A 20135-nucleotide genomic window follows, 5' to 3' on the forward strand; every position below is an offset into this window, starting at 1 on the left:
CTCGCCTGGCATGCGTGCGGCCCGGGTTCAATCCTCAGCACCACATACCAAAAAAGATGTTGTGTCCGCCGAGAACTAAAAAATAAATATTAAAAATTCTCTCTCTCTCTCTCTCTCTCTCTCTCTCTCCTCTCTCTCACTCTCTTTTAAAAAAATAAATAAATAAATAAAATAAAATGCTTTAAAATTTTAAACTATTAATTTTCACTTAAGCCAGACATGGTGGTGCACACCTGCTGTAATCCTGGTGACTCAGAGGGCTCAGGCAGGAGGACTGCAAGTTCCAGACTACCCTGTGCAACTTAATGAGACCCTGTCTCAAAATAAAAAATAAAAAGGGCTAGGGATGAGGCTCGGTGGTAGAGCGCCCCCTGGGTTCAGCCCCCAGTATTGTAAAATAGAAGAAATATCACTTATTGTCTATTTAAGGAGATAGTAAAAAAATTTATAGGCTCTTTTGTATATCCCTCTCTGCTTTCTAGCTGATGAGAGTTCATGTGGGGCCTCACAATACCTTGGGACATTGGTCATGCCCTTTGCAACCCATGGAAATCACGGGACCCTGGCATGTCATTGTTCCTTAGAAGCATCACACATACTTCCTTGCACAGTGACTCTACCAGACTCTTGATTTGGCCTCTGTTGGTCGCCATTATTTCAGTTCATTTTTTTCTAGCTTTGGTTCTCAAACTTCTTCAGAGATTGGATTTAATCAGCTTAGGAGTCATGGCCCAGAGAGGCAGTATTTTCTACTCAAACACCTCCAAGGCCACATGGCCAACCTATAGGAATCCACTAGCATTTCTGAGTGGGACATTAGTTGTGTGGGTGCCAGCATCCCTTGGGCATGCTAACTACATGCCAGTAACATCCTCAGAAATTATGACACTCAGAATGCCCCCGTACTTCTTAAAACATCAAGGCCCAGTACTGCACTGCTTGGGGGTCAGGGATTTAGGGGGAGGAAAGTGGGGTATTGTGACACTTGATCTTTTCACTTATAAGGGACTGCAGATTTAGCTGTCACTTGAATTATGAGGGCACCTTCTAGCAAAGTCCCGACTTCCTTGCTAGTATTTTTCACAGCATGGGAGTTTTGAGGCACATAATATTTTAAATGGAGAAAGAAGGCTGGAGTTATAGGTCAGTGGTAGAACACCTCCCTTATCATGTAAGATGCACTAGGTTCAATTCCCAGCACCATGAAATGTAAATAAATTGAAGAAAGAGTACTGCATACTTTGAGGGGAGGGAGGGCACTGATTTTTTTTTTTTTTAACAAAAACCACATATGTGCATTGTAGAAAACTAGGAAATACAGAAAGGAAGAAATAAAGAGTAACACTTTAGCCAGGCATAATGGTGTGCACCTGCAGTCCCAGCTACTTGGGAGACTGATGCGAGAAAACGGCTTGAGCCCAAGAGTTCAAGGCCAGTCTGGGCAACATATAAAGACCCCAGCTCTTAAAAAAAAAAAAAAAAAAAAAAAAAGAAAGAAAGAAAGAAAAAGAAAAAAGTAACACTATTCCTGTCACCTAGACATTCTTGCTGTTAACACCTTCCATTGGTCTTTTCTATCATTTCTAAAAGCTCAGCATGGGCCTTGCAGAGAATAGAACTTCCATGACTGTTGAAGGAATGAATAGAAATAATTCCTTGTCTCTCAATTAGAAGACAGAATGTAGTGATCTCTAAGAAAACTCCCTTCTAAAAACTCCCTAGAGAAGCTACAGTATGACTCTGTGTGTGTGTGTGTGTGTAGCCCAGGGTCTGGCACGTGAAGTAGACCCAGTAAATGGGACCCACTGTTACCATCATGTTCATGTTCCCCAAGCAGACTTGAGGGTACTCCTCTTTTTCATCTCAAACTCTGAACCTGGTCGCTGTTCTCTAAAACAGCTTAGGCAGAAAATGGCGCTAGAAACTTAGGCAGGCCTTAGGACTCTCCAAAAAGAGTCCTTTCTACTTAAAAACACCCTCTTCACAGATAAAAAAGTGGAGAGGCTGGGATTGTAGCTCAGAGGTAGAGTGCTTGCCTAGCATGCATGAGGCACTGGGTTCGATCCTCAGCACCACATAAAAATAAAGATATTGTGTCCACCTAAAACTAAAAAATAAATACTAAAAAAAAAAAAAAAAAAATAGTGGGGCCAAAGAGAGTGACTCTCATTAGTTTGTCACAGCTAATCTGACTCCTCACTTAGTTGGCTCCCAACTCTGCAAGGTCACTACAGAACTAACAGAGCAGTGGACTCTGGGATGGACATCTGGGTTCCCAATCCTTGACGGGAGCACTAGTGTGTGCTCCTAAGCAAGTCATTCTTACTTTCCTAAACCTCAATTTACTTGTCTGTCAGATGGAGATAATATTTCCTAGCTGGGTGATAGCAACAGAGAAATTGTAAATGTACCTAGCCCTGTGTGGTACACAGCAATAATTCAGGGTGGTAATTCCAGGTCAGGGAAACAGTAGTCAGTAAACTCAGCCCCAGAGAGGCAGGACTGGCAAAAGAAAGCTGTCCTGGGTGGGAAAGCTAGGTTCTGGGTACTCGGATTCCTCTCTGGAAAGGGGAATCCTCAATTCTTTTTTTAAAAGTACTTGTATTAGTTATTGATATTTATATGTGGTGCTGAGACTCGAACCCAGTGTTTCACACGTGCTAGGCAAGCACTCCACTACTGAGCCACAATCCCAGCCTGGGAATCCTCAATTCTATTTCCCAAACAACTATAGACTGCTTTAAGAGGGTCCCAATATATAACACAAAAATATTGTTGCAAATGATGGATAAAATAGTCCTCATCTGTGTTTGAGAGTGCTCATGCTGATGTCAAGACTATATGGGTTCAAATCTGCCTCTACTAACTAGGGAACAAGTGACTTCTCTATGCTTCTGTTTTATAAATGGAAATAGTAATAGTACTTATCTCAGAATTGAAATGATTTTGTGAGTGTGAATGTAGCACTCTTAAGAATATTACCTAGGGGTCATGACTGTAGCTCAGTGGTTGAGCGCTTGCCTTGCATGTGTGAGGCACTGGGTTCAATCCTCAGCACATTAGAAAAATAAATAAATAAAACAAAGATATTGTGTCCATCCATCTACAACTAAAAACAATTTTTTAAAAAGAATATTACCTAGCTTACTGATCGTAATTTTGTTTGATATGGTACACAAGTATCATATAATTACTTGGAGTAGGTTGAGATTCTCATCCAGGTTGATGAAGAACATTAGCCTCTATATGCTACAGTTTTGAAAGGGTTAAAAATTAAACTGGGGCTGGGGATGTGGCTCAAGGCATTCATGCAGCCCACAAAGCCGATAACTAAAAAAAAAAAAAAAATTAAAATTCTCTCTCTCTCTCTCTCTTTAAAAAAATAAAAGTAAATGTATTTAAAAAAAAATTAAACTGTCAGGCTGAGGTTGTGGCTCAGCAGCACAGGGCTAGCCTAGCATGCGGGAGACCCCAGGTTCCATCCTCAGCACCACAAAGATAAATAAATAAAATAAAGGTATTGTGTCCAACTACAACTAATATATATATATATATATATATATATATATATATATATTTTTTTTTTTTTTTTAATTAAGCTCTCTCTGGAAAAGGAAACTAGATCTACTAGAAATGAGCTCTGAGTTTAATGTGCTGTTAAAGCCCATAGTGAAGGATAAGACATGGAGTATGGTTTGAATGTGGAGGCAGAGGGTCTTGGTTAGCATAGCAAGGGATGAGAAAGTCCCTGGCCAGCAAGGAAAGAGAGGGAGCCCTGGTTCATACCCCCATGGCTGTGGTCCTGGGAAGTGCCAAACCAGAGAGCAGGTACCTGGCTAACATTCTAGGAAACATGGGATCCTATGTACAGAGTCCTAGCCAGTCCAGAGATTCTAGTGCCCACATGTTGTACAGGCCAGAAGCTAGGGATTGTGGGCTTGGACAATGAAGCCAACAGCAACCACAATGACCTATGATTAGACTCCACTCACTCACACACATGCTGGATACCCAGGGAACACCTTCCAGGTGAGGAAGTTCAAGGGAAGAAAGCCCAATGGTGACTGAGTTAGGATTTCTGTTTAGGGTCATAAATTGTTTTATAGAAATATTTGAATATTTGTTTAAAGGGGTACTCAGGACAACTTAGTCAACCAAGCACTCACATGTTTTGGTCTAATTGTTTCAGTCTTTTTTGTTCCATTCCCCAGCTCTGTCTTACTTCCAGATTTGGTAAGGAGGTGGTTTTGGGAATCAGATAGACTTAGGTCTTGTCACTAGCTGTGTAATTTTGGATAAGATACTTACTTCTTTGCTGAACCTGTTTTGTTGTTTTAGAGTTCAGGACTCTGTGCATGCTAGGGAACCACTCTACCTTTTAACTACACCCTCAGCCCTGAATTCTATCTTCATTAGTAAAGTGATATACTTTCTCACAGAAGTTATTGGTAAACTGAAATTAAATCATATGGTTATTTTCAAATTATGTTCTGAAGAACCTTAAATCAGATAATCCAGTGCTTTCCAAACTTCATTCATATCCCATTCTCCCTTGATACATATTGTATTTTTTACTTAATTTTGTTTCAACTAATCACTTTTTTTTTTTTTTTGTACCAGGGGTTGAACCCTGGGGTGCTTTACCATTGTGTCACATTCCCAACCCTTTTTATTTTTTATTTAGAGACAAAGTCTCCCTAAGTTGCTTAAGGCCTTGCTCAACTGCTGAAGCTGGCTTTGAATTCGTGATCCTCCTGCCTCAGCCTCTCGAGTTGATGGGATTACAGGTTTGCACCACCACCCCCAGCACATTTTTAGACAAATATATGTTTACAGGATATGCCTATCATTTACCCTATAATGGTAAAAATATATGGGTCAAAATCAGAACTATGCTGTTCGCTTCTTGTTAGCCATGGTTACGATCCAAAACTTTGAGCTCAAGGCCTGGATTTTATTTGTTGAAAAGGATTACCTCAACCAGGTATGGTGGTGCACCTATAATCCCAGGGATTTGGGAGGCTGAGGCAAGATGATCTCAAATTCCAAGTCAGCCTCAGAAACTTAGCAAGGCCGGTCAGCAATTTAGCAACCCTGTCTCAAAACAGTGGGGATTTAGCTCAGTGGTAACACATACTTGGTTCAATCCCCAGTACCAAAAAACAAAACCCTAGGGAGCTGAGGACATAATTAGTGACAGTCTAAGGCTGGAGGGATAGGAGTTATTGCTAACAGGTATAATTTCTTTCAGGGTTGATGACAATGTTCTAAAATTGCCTTTGGTTAAAGTGAAAACTGAATATAGGAAGAATCAATGAATCGTACACTTTAAATGGGTGAAATCTATGGTATATGAATTATATATTAATAGAGCTATTGTTTTAAAAAATATGAAAAATAGCATAAATCCAATAAAGGGAAGAGACTTCATACAAGTGAACACATTTTGGCTTATCTTCATTAAGAATATTAACCCTCTTTTGAATTATTTCTACAGTAATTTATAAACAATTATTTTTACCTGCTTTTGATTTATCTTTTCATGTCAAAATTGTTTTAGTGCCCTTATTTGTCAAAATAAAGATTCTCACATTAAAAACCACTGTTTACAACACAGTTATTTAAATTTCTCAGTGCTTTATAGCTTTTGTGTTAATAAAGCATTTTCATCTTAAAAAGGTAATTAAAGGAATCAAAGACACCTGAACCGGAACTGCTATTCTTTTTTTTTTTAGTTGTTGATGGACCTTTATTTATTTATTTATATGTGGTGCTGAGAATCAAAGCTAGTGCCTCACACATGCTAGGCAAGTGCTTTTCCACTGAGCCTGATCCTGAGCCTGAGCTCCAGCCCCAGCCCGGGTATTCTTTCAATTTAGCTAGGTTTGTGAACCAGTGGTAGCAATCCTGCTCTTTGTTACGGGATCGGATGGTAAGCCCTGTGCCAATCAGGTCAGACAAACCTGGGCCCTGACCTGAATCATGACACCAGAGAAATCACCCTTGAGCCTCAATTTTCCTATCTGTAATAAGTGGAAAGAGGTCCCAACTCAGGAGATAGGAAGAATAATGACAGGAGATGATTTTGTGTAACACGCTCGATGCCATGAGCTCGAAATCCGGTCTGTTATCAGAAATGTCGGGGGTTTGGCTCTGTGGCGGAGCGCTTGGGTATCATCCCCAGCACCACGGAAAAAAAAGAGAAAAAAAAAAAAAGAGAGAGAGAAGAGAAGAGAGGGGAGAAGGGAGAGGGGAGGGGAAGAGAGGGAGAGAGAGAGGGAAAAAAAAAAAACAACTTGGTTTCCTGGAACAGGACAGCAGGTGGGAGAGATGCCCTTCCAATTCCAAAGTAACTTCCTTTCGGCCTTGGCTTCCTTGACTGTGGATCGCAAGCGAGTTGAAAACACCGAAAAACGTCCTCAACTACCCTTGGGATCCTCACGCCCTCATCACAGCTCAGGAAACCAACGCCCGAAAGAGGCTAATAGGCTGCCCAAGATCAAAATCGCCAGCGCTGACCCCTGCGGAGGAGCCGAGCGGGCAGGGCCTGGCCTCGGTGCCGCCAGTCCCGACGCGGCCAGGACGGAGACTGAACTACCCGCCTTCCACGTTCCAAGCGCACACAGCGGCTGCAGACGAGTCCGGACTTGGCGCCCCGCGGGGCGGCAACCGGCGGTCTGCACCCTGCGGCGCCCCAACCCCCAACACCACCTCCCCGCCGGAAGTCCGCCCTCGGCCACTCTAGCATGCCAGAGGCGCGTCGGTGGCCTTAACCCTTCCCACGGCCGCGCCCGGCTCTCAGCGCGGGGCCGCGCCAGGCACGCTGTCCTCCTTTGTTTCCTCGCGGCTTCACAAAAGGCCGCGCGGGAAGCAGGGGCTGAGGCTCCCACGTTACAGACGAGGCGACCGAAGGTAACAGCAGCTGACCCAGAACACAGCCCTTTCGGGGCTGATTTCTTTTAGTCCGATAGCATCTCTCTGGCTCCCTCCCTCTTTAAATATACATGAAAACCTCAACCAGGGTAATGACCGATTACAGATTACAACACTGCATTTCCCAAATCCCCTAAAGTGCCTGCGATACTACTACGTGGGTTCTAACAAGTAAACATTGAAAATAGTCACTTTACCAAAAAAAAAAAAAAAAGTTTACATATAACTCTGACCATGAACCCCAAAAGATTGCTAGTTCAATTTTTCGGTGGAGGCAACAAGGTCTAGATATGGGAAGGTGACTTGCTCAAAATCAGTACAAATCAGTTTGAACCAGGGAACACCTCCATTCCTATCCTGATCCTTCCCCACACCACAGCTGCGGGACTGAAGAGGAACAAAGGAGGGGACAGCAAGAAAGACATTTCAATCTGAAAAATGGACAAATATAAGACATTGGAAAGTAAGTCACTGTGTTCTGACCTTGAGCTTGCCCTGCGTGGGGCTTTGAAGTCACCAAGCAAAAAACACTCCTGCCTTAACAGTCTTGCAGAGACACAGGGAACTGATGTGGAGATTCTGCTGGTTGCTGAGTGTGCCTGTTCCAGAACACATTCTGGAACTGGGGAAATAACCAGTTTGAGGACACACTGGTCCGAGGTGAGATGGATCCTGAGCTAACACTGCATTGATCACCTGACCTCCATAACATTTTTGGTCTCCAGGAGAACAGAGTTGGATGCCATAGTATAAATAAAACCAGAAAAATAATAGGATTTTACCAGTGAAGAAAGAGAGATGTACTTGGGTTTGTTCTTTCTTTTATCATTAATGAAAAATGATTTACCCTGCACTACACTAGACCCTAGGGGGACAGAGGTAAAGGAGACAGATGTGGTCTTATTTCTAGCAGCGGAAATGATATGTCCCATGCAAGAGGAAGTACAGTGACTAAACCACTAAACCAGGACCTGACCAAGTTTGAAAGTCAAGGAAACCTGAAAGATAAGCAAGCAAGCACTGGCTAGGGTGAGAGAAGAAGGGGAAAGAGAGGAAGAGAAGCACTTCCCAGGCACAGGGAGCAGCAAGTAAAGTGGAATAGACTTTACTAGCAGCAAGTGTTAAGTGGAATAGACTGGCCAATTTGATGTGTTGGAAGTCAGGAGTGTTAGATGGTGGAGAGCTTGAGAGAGAGAGAGGAGCAAGGGAGATGGACAGGGCCCCAAGTAAACAAGTATTTGTTTGCCGTGCAGAGAAAATTGGTGCATGGGCAGAGGCAGGCATGACAGAACATCACAACGTCCATGTGGTCAGAGGCCAGGAAGTAACATATTACTAGGACAGTGGGTGGGGAGGCTGAGAAGGGGCACAGTGCCTAAAAGGCCTAATTATGGAGGCTATGTAATGGAACATGAGAAAACTAAGACTCTAGGAAGCCAGGTGTGGTCGCAGATGCCTCTAATCCCAGTGACTCAGGAGGCTGAAGCAGGAGGATTGCAAGTTGGAGGCCAGCCTATGCAACTTAGTGAGATTCTGTCTCAAAATAAAAAATAAAAAAGGCTGGGAGTGTAGAGCATACTTAGGTTCAATATCAGCACCAAAAAAAAAAAAAAAAAAAAAGGAAAAAAAGAAAACATAAAACACTAGGAAAGGTAGGGATTATGTTGACTCAAAAGCATATGCTCTATGGGGCTGGGGATGTGGCTCAAGCGGTAGCGTGCTCGCCTGGCATGCGTGCGGCCCGGGTTCGATCCTCAGCACCACATACCAACAAAGATGTTGTGTCCGCCGAGAACTAAAAAATAAATATTAAAAATTCTCTCTCTCTCTCTCCCCTCTCTCACTCTCTCTTTAAAAAAAAAAAAAAAAAAAGCATATGCTCTGTCTTCAAGGGTGTCCAGTGTGCTGCTGCATTCCCTTGTGATGCCCTCTGGAAGGCAAACTTGATGTCTCATATTCTACTTGTTCCCCCTCCTTTATGTATTTGTTTATCTTTTATGAGATGCTGAGGATTGAAACCAGCACCTCACACATGCTAGGCAAGCGCTCTACTGCTGAGCCACAACCACAGCCATGTATTTCTGCTTTTAAGGGTAGCTGGGAGTCCAGATTTATATATGAAATCACTTGATCTTAAATGTTGTCAACATATTCAATAATGTGTAAGCCAAGCAAATCATTCCCACAGGCCAGTGGTTCCCAAGTGTCACAGCACATTTATAGTATCAGGGGAGCTTATAAAAATCCCAGTGCCCAAGTCATCCACTATGCCAATTAAAAATATCTGAAGTAGAAGCCAAGCATTAGAATTTTTAAAGGATTCCCCAGGTGGTTCCAAGGTGCAGCAGTTCAAGAAACTCTTGTTATAGTCTGAGAATATTCTTTGGGTTGCCAGGCAAAGCCATAGGGAGCCATGAAGGTTTGGAACTGGGGAGGAGTAGACCAGTTTGGAGTTTTAAGGAAAATCAATTCTTAGGAGGAAAGGAGTACAGTATGGGGTGAGAAGGGAGCCCCAGGGGCAGGATCCTGCTAGAGTGACCAGTCATTCCCAGTTGCTGTGAACTGCAGAGTTTCCTGGGACATGGAGCTTGACAGTGCTGGGCAAACTGGGTGCTTGGTCATGTTAGAGCCTTCCCTGGTATAGGAGGTCTGTCTGGGGATGCCATAGACTCCCCTTTCTTGAAGTTTTCTGGGAAAAGGCTATCTTCCCAGAGGGCACTCACCTGGGTCTCTGAAGCCTGAGCTTAACAGGCTTGTGGTAGGAGAAAAAGGAAGGGAGGGAACCTGGTCCCATTTGATCTCACTGAGAGAGTGATCTTGTTGATCAAATCCAGGTCTATAGAATGCAGCTCAGCAATAGAAGGGTAAAAACTATTGAGCCATAAAACAACATGGATGATTTTCAAGAATATTATGCCAAAGAAAAGAACACAGATGCAGAGGAGTACATACTGAATAATTCCATTTATAGGAAGTTCTAGAACAGGTTCACCTAATCTGTGATTTAGAAACAAAATCCCAATAGTGGTTGCCTCCTAGGGAGTTGGAGCTGGGAAAGGGGAATTCCCTGGGGTGCTAGTGATGTTCTGTATTTGATAATGGTTGCATTATGCATGTTTGCATTTTAAAAAATTCACTGAGTTGTACAGTTATCTGTGCATTTCAATATATAGATATTTTACCTCAAAGGGAAAATATACCTACAAACAAATCCTGGACTTTAGTTAACTTGATGTACACCAAGTGTTTAGAGGAATGTGTATTGTCTGCAGCTTATTTTGAAATGTATCAAGGAAATAGGATGGATGGCTATGGATATGTGATAAAACAAATTCAGTAAAATGGTACAGGATCTAGGTGGCAAGTGTATGTGTGGATCATAGAATTCTTTAAATTACTGAATTATTTCAATTCATTCAAAACTTTTTTTTCTGTATGTTTAAAACTTTTTTATAATAAAAAAACCTAAGTCTGATCATGTTGCCCCTCTGCTCAAGACCCCTTCATAGCTCTTTGTCACATCCAAAGCAATAACCCAAGTCCTAACAATAGTTTCCAAGGAGGATGACCAGACATTCTGGTTGTCACAGATTTCACCTGCTATCTGCATATAATTTTTAATACTCTTCCTGGTTTTATTCTCAAAAATCTTCCAGTTTGAATGACAGACTATGCACTTGCCCTGCCCGTGAGGTCCCACCTGACCTGAACTTACTTCCTACCACTCTCTCTCCACTCCAGGCATATTGATCTCCTTGCCAGGGCTGCACCTCAGGGCCTTTACATCGGCTGTCCCCTCTGCCTAGAATGCTCTTTCCCCAGATATTTGCATGGCCTTTCCCCTCACCTTTGAAATTTTCTTCAAATGTCTCCTCAGTGAGACATCTCCTGACCTCCTTATTTAAAAACTGCAACGTGATCTTTCCACATCTGCCAAATTCTGCTTTGTTTTTTCTAAAGTTCAGTCAACAATAGGCTACGTATACCATAGAGGTCCTAAAAGTTGATATCACCTCATGACATCATAGTCATCTTAGCTTGTGTAAATATATTCTCTGATGTCGCACAATGATGAAATTGCCTAAAATTCATTTCTCAGAACATATCCCTGTCCTTAAGCCACCATGAAACTCATAACTTCCAACTCAGGACACAATTTACTGAAAGTAGGCTCCATGAGGGCAGGGATTTTTTTCTGTTTTGTTTTTTTGTTTATTCATTTTTGCAGTATTGGGGATGGGACCCAGGGCTTCACCCATGCAAGGCAAGTGCTCTACTACTGAGATATACTGCCAGCCCTCTTGTTTTCTTTATGCTGTACCCCCAGGGCCTAGAACAATGCCCAGAAAACAATAAGTACACAATATTTATATCACTATGATTCAAAGAAATTCCTCTGCCCTCCTGAAGGAGGTGTTGAAAATGTGAGCAGACACAGACCACTGTGAGGCAATTCCTGGGACTCCATGCAAAGGAAGAACAGGAGGTGGGTGGGCATGATCAAAAGGAGAAAAGATGCCAACAGGAAACTGTGATTTGAAAAACAAGAAGACATCTTCCAGGTGAAGAGCAGAGGGGCAAGCAAGACGCTTCTAGCAGAGCAAAGAGCATGAGCAACACCCAAGAGGTAAGACATTTTGGGGTGATTATAAGCAGTTCAGAGGGTAGCTGGGGTTGGGTGGAAGCAGCAGAGCATGAACTCTAGCATGCAGGTAATGAGCACTGGAAGGTTTTGGCCAGGGCCAGCATCATGGGCAGATATGGGCTTCTGAAAGGTTGCCCACTGCCAACTGGACATGGGCAAGCAGGGAAACCCACCAGGAAGTTGTTGCATTGATTTGTTGGCACTCGAAGAAAGTAAAGCAGTGTGGCCCTGGAGAAGGGGGTCAACTGGAGAATCATTTAAGACAAAGACTTGGGACATGATGGCTCGGGGAAGTGGACTCAGACTCCTGGGGCCAGGGAGCCATTTAAGGGTACAGGAGACAGTGGGAATGGTTGATGAGGAGATGAGGCTGAGGGTGTTTGGGACTGAAGTGAAAGTGTTGCAAGCTATTTAATTTTTTGAGTCTGGAGATTGGGGGCAGAACTTCAAGGCACGGAATTAGGAAACAATAACTGAAAAAGAAGGTGAGGGGCTGGGGTTGTGGCTCAGAGGTAGAGAGCTCACCTAGCATGCATGAGGCACTGAGTTTGATCCTCAACACCACAAAAAAATAAAATAAAGATATTCACCTACAACTAAAAAATAAATATTAAAATAAAAAGGTGGGGCATTGCAGGAGAATATTCAGGAACAGAAGAACCAGGGTAGGGCAACAGATACTAAAGATCAGGAAGAGGAAAGAGACCAAGGATGGACAGGATCCAGAGCAGAGAAGGGGAGAGCCCAAGACTTAGGGTAGAAGAACTTCCAGAAGGAAAGTGTGAACATGGGTAGGGGATGGGGAGAACACAGCCAGTCCTAAATCAGAGTTGTGACATGGGAGAAGTGTCTTATAGAAGAGGTTAGGAATTAGCCACAGAGAAAGTGGGGGCAGGCCTGGGTTGGGGACACTTGCCCAGAGCCTGTGTCCAGGAGATGGTCAGGAATGGGGAGACTCAAACTTTAGCTTCTCTAGTATACTCAGAAATGACATCCTATCCAAAACCAAAATTCTTCTTTAGCCTGACTTGTGGGCAGGTCTATGGTATCTCCCCAGACCTTAGTGTCCTCATCTGTGAAATGGGGTAGTAGGAAAAACAACTGCCAATGATTGAGCATTTACTATGTGCTAAGCCAATGACTCTCTCTCCAGGAATTGTGTTATTTAATCCTCAGAAGTCTTGCCAGGCTGACATTATGGTTATCCCATTTTACAGAAGAGAAAATGAGGCAAATGAGAACAGAGGTTAAGTCACCTGGTTAAGGTTACATAGCAAATGAATGCAGATGCTGAGATTTAACCCCAGAATTTGATTTCTGGGCCTTAACACTGTACCACTAACCACACAAGGTACTTTAGAGTTTACAGAGCACTCAGATCACCTCATGGGATCATTGAGGGCATAATGACATGACTCACACACCCAGAAAATGGCTGAAATTACCACATATGGTAGGCTGAATAATGACCCTCCTGAGGTGGCCATATTCTAAGCCCCAGAATCTGTGAGTGTGTTACTTCACATGGCAAACGGAACTTTGCAGATTGGTGAAATTCAGGATTTGGAGAAAGGAAGAGCATCCTGGACTGTCTGGGGAGACCCAGTGTCCTCACAAGGGGCCTTATAAGAGGGAGGCATAAAGGTCAGAGGAGGAGATGAAATGATGGAAGAAAGACAGAGAGAGAGATATTAGAGGATGCCATGCTGCTGGGTTGAAGAAGGGAAAAGCCACAAGCCAAGGAATACAGAAGCCTCTAGAAGCTGGAAAAGTCAAGAATACAGATTATCCCTGACAGCCTATGGGAAGAACTAGCCCTGTGGACACCTTGACTTTAGCACAGTATGTCTACTTTTGGACATCTGACCTCCAGTACTGTAAGGTAATAAATTTGTGGCTTTAACCACTGTCTGTAGTAACTTGTTACAACAGCAATAGAAACAAATATGTCACATCACTGCATGCCTCGCTCCCCTGGCCACCTCTGGCTCCACTATTATTACAGGAAACACCCTTCTTTCTTTCTTTCTTTCTTTTTTTATTTTTTATTTTCTATTTTTTGGTGCTGGCAATTGAACCCAGGGCCTTGTGCATGGAAGACAAGCACTCTACCAACTGAGCTATATCCCCAGCCCCACACCCTTATATTTTTAAATGGCTTGTTAAAGTTCCAATTTGGTCCATTCTGAACCTTGGTCTGTTCCTTCATTAAAAATAAGGAGCTGGGGTTGTAGCTCAGTGGTACACCGCTTGCCTCACATGTGTGAGGCACTGGGTTGAATCCTCAGCATCACATAAAAACAAATAAGTAAATAAAACAAAGATATTGTATCCATCTACAACTAAAAATAAAATTAAAAAAACAAAAGAAAGGGCCGGGCACAGTGGCACATGCCTGTAATCCCAGCAGCTTGGGAGGCTGAGACAGGAGGATCGCAAGTTCAAAGCCAGCCTCAGCAACGGCAAGGTACTAAGCAACTCAGGGAGACCCTGTCTCTAAATAAAATACAAAATAGGGCTGGGGATGTGGCTCAGTGGTCAAGCCCCTCTGAGTTCAATTCCTGGTACCAAAAATACAAATACAAATACAAATAGGGCTAATACATCTGACCCTACCTCTCTTGCAGAAACAGAGGGACCTGATAGGATATGAAGTTTCCTAGAAACCACTGAGGCGAGAAGGCCTAGTTATTATTCCCATTGCTCAGATGAACAAACTAAGGCTCCGAGAATAGTAATAGCCTACCTAGAGCCATAAGAATAATAAATTACAAAGCCAGGACTTGAGCCAAGGCTTCTCACATGCCACCTCCTTAAAGAAGCTCCCCTGGACAACCCCAAACCATTCACTTATTCACGAAGCAGTTACTATGACTACATTGTTCCCAATGTTGAGCTAGACCAGGCTGGGGATCCAGTTCTGTCTTCAAGGTGCCCACAACCTGTGGACAAGACAGACACAAAGACCAATGACCCCAAAACAAGCCTAATAAGTGTTGAAACAAAGGGAAGAAAGCCTGAGGGGTTTTGGGAACTCAAGGAAAGGGACACTGATGGAACCTAGGGTTAGGGATGGCTTCTTGAAGGAGGTAGAGATTGAGCTGGGGACATGGAGGACTCAAGCAGAAGTGTAGCCAGGGGTACCAGGTGGAAGAAGGGCTCAAGAAAGGAAGGGAAGCACAGTGCTGCAGCCTCCTGAGGCCAAAAATAAGTTGGGTAATCCCAGGCCCCTACATCCATCTGGGCCTGTGTTCCCATGAATGAACTGGGAATCACGGACCTCACTGCTCAGAACTGTGACAATTCCTGGGCCCAGGGGAGGCCTGAGCAGGAAGAAGGGTCCTGGGATTCCCAGAGGAGGAAGGTGAAGGGGAGAGAAGGTCAGTGAAGGGAGACAGGGCAGGGTAAGGGAGTGTTGGAGCAGGATCCTGGCTCAAGCCCCCACTGCACATCTGATCATGTGTGACCATAGGAAGGTCCTCTTAGAGCCTCAGTGAGCCCATCTGAGGAATGGAGCATGAGACAAAACTGTCTCCAAAGACCCTCCCCAGCCCTGACGGGGAAATGACATATGACACAAAATTACAAAAGGGTCTTTATTTGTAAAAAGCCAAAGGGGCCCCTGGGACAACAGGACAGGCAGGCCGGCTTCTCAGGGGTCAGGGGCATTTGGGCAGATGCGCTTGAGTGGGGGGGCGCCCTCCGAGTCCTCTGTGTCACCCTGGGCTGCCTCAGGGACAGGTGGCACTGGCTCAAAGACGGGGTAAGCTTCGGGGGCCTGGAGAGGAAGGGCGGACAGGCGTGAGCTCCACCCAAACCCAGGAGTACAGCCTCCTAGCCTCTGCCTTCTCCAAAGCCTCCACTCCACTCCCCTCCGGACCCAGGAGTCTAGCCCAGGGCCAGGTGACTAAGATGCAGATTAAGAAGGACACCAAAAATAATGGCAACACTGGGGGAATTTGATCTTTCTGAAAAATGCATAAAGGTAGTCCATTGAGAAAAATTAAGTTTATGAGGGACTTTCGTAAGTTAGTTTTAGGATTCACTTTTGTGTGTGTGGTGCTGGGGATAGAACCCAGAGGCCCTGCATACTAAGCACGCCCTCTACCACTGAGCTATACCCCCAGCCTAGGATTTTTTTTTTTATATACATGGAAAAGCACCATGATCATTTCAGACTTTTAAGGGTCTTAAACCAGCCCTAATTCAGTCCTCAAGACTTCATCTATTTCTTTTTCAGTCCCAAGAATCCAGCCTCTAAGCCTTTAGCTGGGTCCTTGGGTCCACATCTCCCTCCAGGACATCAGGATGCAGCCACCCATCACCCAGAGTTCCCATTCCCTCTAAGACCCGGGAGTCCAGCCGCTCTCACCTCAGCTTCCAGCAATTCTGGAACAGGCTCCTCCTTGGTCAGCATTGGGGGTTCATCAGTGCTGCCTGCAGGTGTGCCCCCAGGATCTAGAAGGTCAAGTGAACACACATCCTCTGAGCAGCCACTCTGTGCCAGTAGCACAGAGGGGAAAACAAACACAGACGGGCACCAACCACATAAACCAGATCTTCGGGAGCAGCAAGAGGGAGCCAGACCCCTGGCTGCCATCCAGGATGCAAAGAGGAAGGAAGATTTAGGTGGGACCTTGAAATGTGAGTAGGGTTTTATCAGGTAGACAAACAGAATGGGGGGGGGGGTGTAGAACACAATTAACACAAATACTTTAGTAAGCACAGATTCTGCAACTGAACTGCATAGGTTCAAATCCTGACCTTGAGCAAGCTACTTAAAAGTTCTCTGGATCTTAGTTTACCCATCTGCTCATGGAGATAATGACAGTAATTACCACATGAGATTGTTGTGAGGATTAAATGAGATAATACAGGCAAGGCCCTTAGCATATTTGCCCAATAAATCTAGGTATAATTTCTTTATTTGCAGCACTGGGAATCAAATTCAGGGCCTCCTGCATGCTAGACAAGAGCTCTACCACTGAGTTACACCCTTAGACCCATAATTTTTATAGTAGCAAAGTACTTGGCACAATCTAGACCTAGCCCTTAGGTCCATGGGTTGGACTTCTTGCCAGGGAACAATGAGGTCAGCAGGGAACAGTTCCTGAAGACCCCAAGTATCAAGCAGAGGCATCAAAGGCCATGGGGAACCTATGAAGGATGAGAAACAGGACAATAACTATGTCAAACTTGTGCTTCAGAAAATGTTGTTTTCCACACCGCTGGAGACCAGTGTGGAGGCTGGAGCAGGGATGGGTGAGATGGGTGAGATGAGATGGCCAGAGCTGGACAGGACTGGCAAAGGAGGGGAAAATGAGAAGTGTTTTGACCAGACAGGGGACTATGTGGAAGACAAAGGTGCTGAGGAGCACTCAAGCTCGGGATGCTGGCTTAATGGTATGTGAGTGTGGGCACCTTACTTAACTTCTCTGGGTCTCAGTCTCCTACTCTATGAACAGGGATCTTAACAGGATCATAAACCCTATATTATAGTGATGATTAAATGAGAAAAAAAAAACATGTGAAGTGCTTAGAAGGATGCCTCGCACACAGAAAGGACTCAATAAATATTAGTTGTTGTTAATCCTAAAATTATTAATCATTCCTGTGATTATCACTATTATTTATTCACTCAATTTACTAAGCACCTATTACTGAACAAGAACAATATGGGCCCAACATTCAGGAAGCTGACATGAGATGGGAATAGGAAGAAAAACAATAAACAAAGAATTAAATGTGTACAAAAATCTCAGATGATGATTATCAACAAATCCTAAAAAACAAGAGAGGAAGAGGGCAGCTAGAGGTAGTTTCTGCAGGGGTGAAAGGAGGCCCCCTCAGGAGGCAGCAGGGGTGGGGGGACAGGTATAGGGTTAAGCTAGTAGGCTCAACTTTGGAGAAAACAGGACTCAGAGGAGAGGCTCCTGGGAGGCAAAATGTCCTACCTCTCTCTTGGCCCAGTCGTGGGGGTGGAGTTTCCTCTGTGACCCCTTCTGCAGGTCCAGCAGGTGAAACAGGGCGGCTGGGCTGAGGGGTGCCACCAGGGCTGGGCTCCGTGCCCTTTTGGAGGGAACCTTCAGAATGGAAACTCTGGTTGCTGTTCTCATCTGTAGGAGTAACAGCCAAGAAGGTTGTCATGAGGCCTCCAGTATCCTCCTTCAATCCCTACAGTCTCCCCAAATTCCATGATCCTTACATACCATTGAGATCCAGGAGGATGAGAGGACCACCTGCACGGGGACTGGCTCCCCTACCCCTGCGGTCCCGGCCACGGGATCTTTCTGCCCCTCCACCAGCCCGCCTTCGCTCCTAAGGATTACACAGATAAGGTCAGAGCCAGCTTTCTAGTTAGTTCTTGCAAAGTCCCCCCCCCCTGTAGAAATAAGGAAACTAAGGCATAGAGAAAGCAAAAGTCCCTGCCTGATGTGGCAGATAATGCGTACATTGGGTTACATCTTGATCTTGGGTGTCTGGAGCAGGAAAAAAGGGAAAAGGGGGAGGAGTTGCTGATAACCGTTAACATCTGTCCGGCTGCTACACTGGAGGTCTCAGAGTGGGGACTGAAGGTGGAGGCCAAGGGGGGAGGGGCTTGCTTGAGGTTGCACAGATGCAGGGCCTGGTGGGGGGGGGGGGCTTGCTCACCTCCTCTTGGGGGTCCACCACTGGCACCCACTTGAAGATACGAAGGGAAGTGTCGCCCACAGTCACCCAGCGCTTCTCCCTGTGGGAGGACAGGAGCTGGGTCAGAGAGGTATGAGGGGAGAGCCACCCCTCTAGAGCTGGGGTAGCTGCATTAGGGAGATGCACTAGGGTAGGGGCAGTTTCGCTAATGGAGTACAGTTAAAGGGAGAAAGGCAGCCCTGCAAACCCCAGGGCACAGATGGGAGTGATTCCAGAAGGTAAGACTAGGGGGCGTGGCTCTTGCAGACCCCTGGGGCACACATGGTGGTCGGGGGCTGGCTGGGAACCCTGGCTATGAAGATTGCGCGGCATACTTACAGGAGGAGTGTCAAAGCTTTAGGGGGCGGGACATAGATGAGGGCTCCCACTCCAGGAGGGCACGGCTGGGGATCACGCTTTGTAGACCCCCGGGAATAGCCAGGGAAAGAAGGACAGAGCCCAGTCGATCCAGCGCACAGCGGGTGGGCGAGGGACACACCTAACGCCAGGGGCCACGGCTGGCGAGGGGGGGTGGTACCCCATGTCCCGTCGCTGGCACCGAGGCAGGACTCACCATCTCCGGACCTTCTCGATGGTCGCCATCACCTTCTTGATGTCATCCTTGGCCCGGCTCCGGGTCTCGGCCCGTACGGTGCGGCCGGCCATGCTGCCGGGGCTGGGGCCGGGGCCGAGCCCGCGGCGGGGCCGCCTGCCGTCCGGCGGGCTCAGGCTCGGCGCCAGGCCGGGGCGCCGCTCTCTCGGCCTGCCGTCCCTCCGGGAGTTGGCCGCGCCCTCCCTCGCTCCTCAACGCCTCCGCGAGTCCCCGCCCCGCTTCCTGCTGCCGCGCCCCGCCCCGGCCCGTCCCCGGAGCGGCCGGGCGGCGCGGGCGGCCAGAGCCCAGGCCTGGAAGCCGGGCCGGGCCCGCCCCGCCCCGGGCCCGCCCCCTCGGGGCGCCGGGACGCGCAGCGCCCCCTGCCAGCCGCCCAGAGGGAGAGTCTGGGGGCAGCTCGGCGGCTAGACGCGCGCAGCAGGGCCTAGCGGTGCGTTCAGACCACGTGGGTGCCGGGGTGCACGAGAGGGTCTGTGTCCTGATGTGCGTCCGCAGCGGGTGGGCGTCCCTGAAATGCTGGGTGTTGTGTTTGCGCGCGCGCGCGTGTGCTTGCTTCCGTTCTCACCAGCCTGATTCTACACTGTTCAACTTACTCGCTCATCCATTCATTCAACAGTCTGTTAACTGAGTGCCAAGTATATGTCAGAAACTGCAAGTACGAGTGGGTCTTCCCCAACGAAAATGGCCAAAGTGAAAAAGACCTACCATCTCCAGTTTAGGCAAAAAGTAGAGCAATTGGATGTCCCTTATATTTCTACAGGAGTGTAAATTAGGAGAGACTCTGAAAAACTGGCATTTTTCATGCCAACCCACAAGGATAATTGGAATGGATTACAACCTATTCACACCATGGACTTAGACACAGCAAGCAGAATGACCAGTGTCCTGCTACACCCAACAACCTAGACGAGTCTCATGGACAAATCTTGAGTAAAAAAAGCGAAATCCAATGGTAACCATTAGATGATTCTATATATGAAGATCAAAAACAGACAAACTTATGATGTGAGAAGTCAGGATTGTAGTCATTCTTCAGACAGGGAGAGGGTAAGAGTGGGGCTTCTGGGAAGTGGCTGTGTTCTATTTCTTAATCTGGTACTGATTGATATTCCTGGGGCATATTTACTCTCTGAAAAGTCATCAAACTATATATTTATTATGTGTGCACTTTTTCATATGTTTATTACAGTTCAGTTAAAAGTTTTCTTAAAAATATGAATATGTCTCAGTTAATTTTATTTGAGGATGCTCAGTCAGTAGATATGATAAAGTCTCAAC

At 45.7% G+C, this 20135-nt stretch overlaps 1 protein-coding gene across 2 annotated transcripts in view; it reads right to left on the bottom strand.

Moving 5' to 3' along the window:
• Positions 1–19135, bottom strand: part of Bcl7c (BAF chromatin remodeling complex subunit BCL7C) — a 38396-nt gene extending 19261 nt beyond the window's left edge. Inside the window, exons 1-6 of one of the 2 annotated variants that reach the window (XM_026400429.2) lie at positions 18822–19124; positions 18230–18308; positions 17788–17896; positions 17533–17694; positions 15951–16036; positions 15175–15356 (exon numbers count right to left, since the gene is read on the bottom strand). In XM_026400429.2, the coding sequence (XP_026256214.1) occupies positions 15231–15356; positions 15951–16036; positions 17533–17694; positions 17788–17896; positions 18230–18308; positions 18822–18913 (654 nt within the window). In that variant the 5' untranslated portion in view covers positions 18914–19124 and the 3' untranslated portion in view covers positions 15175–15230. Of the gene's footprint in view, positions 1–15174; positions 15357–15950; positions 16037–17532; positions 17695–17787; positions 17897–18229; positions 18309–18821 lie in introns of those variants that run through there. The other variant, XM_026400428.2, reaches the window with a different exon arrangement.
• Between the last annotated feature and the right edge of the window lie 1000 nt (positions 19136–20135).

The sequence above is a fragment of the Urocitellus parryii genome, chromosome 9 (assembly GCF_045843805.1).
Source record: "Urocitellus parryii isolate mUroPar1 chromosome 9, mUroPar1.hap1, whole genome shotgun sequence".
NCBI classification, from domain to species: Eukaryota; Metazoa; Chordata; class Mammalia; order Rodentia; family Sciuridae; genus Urocitellus; species Urocitellus parryii.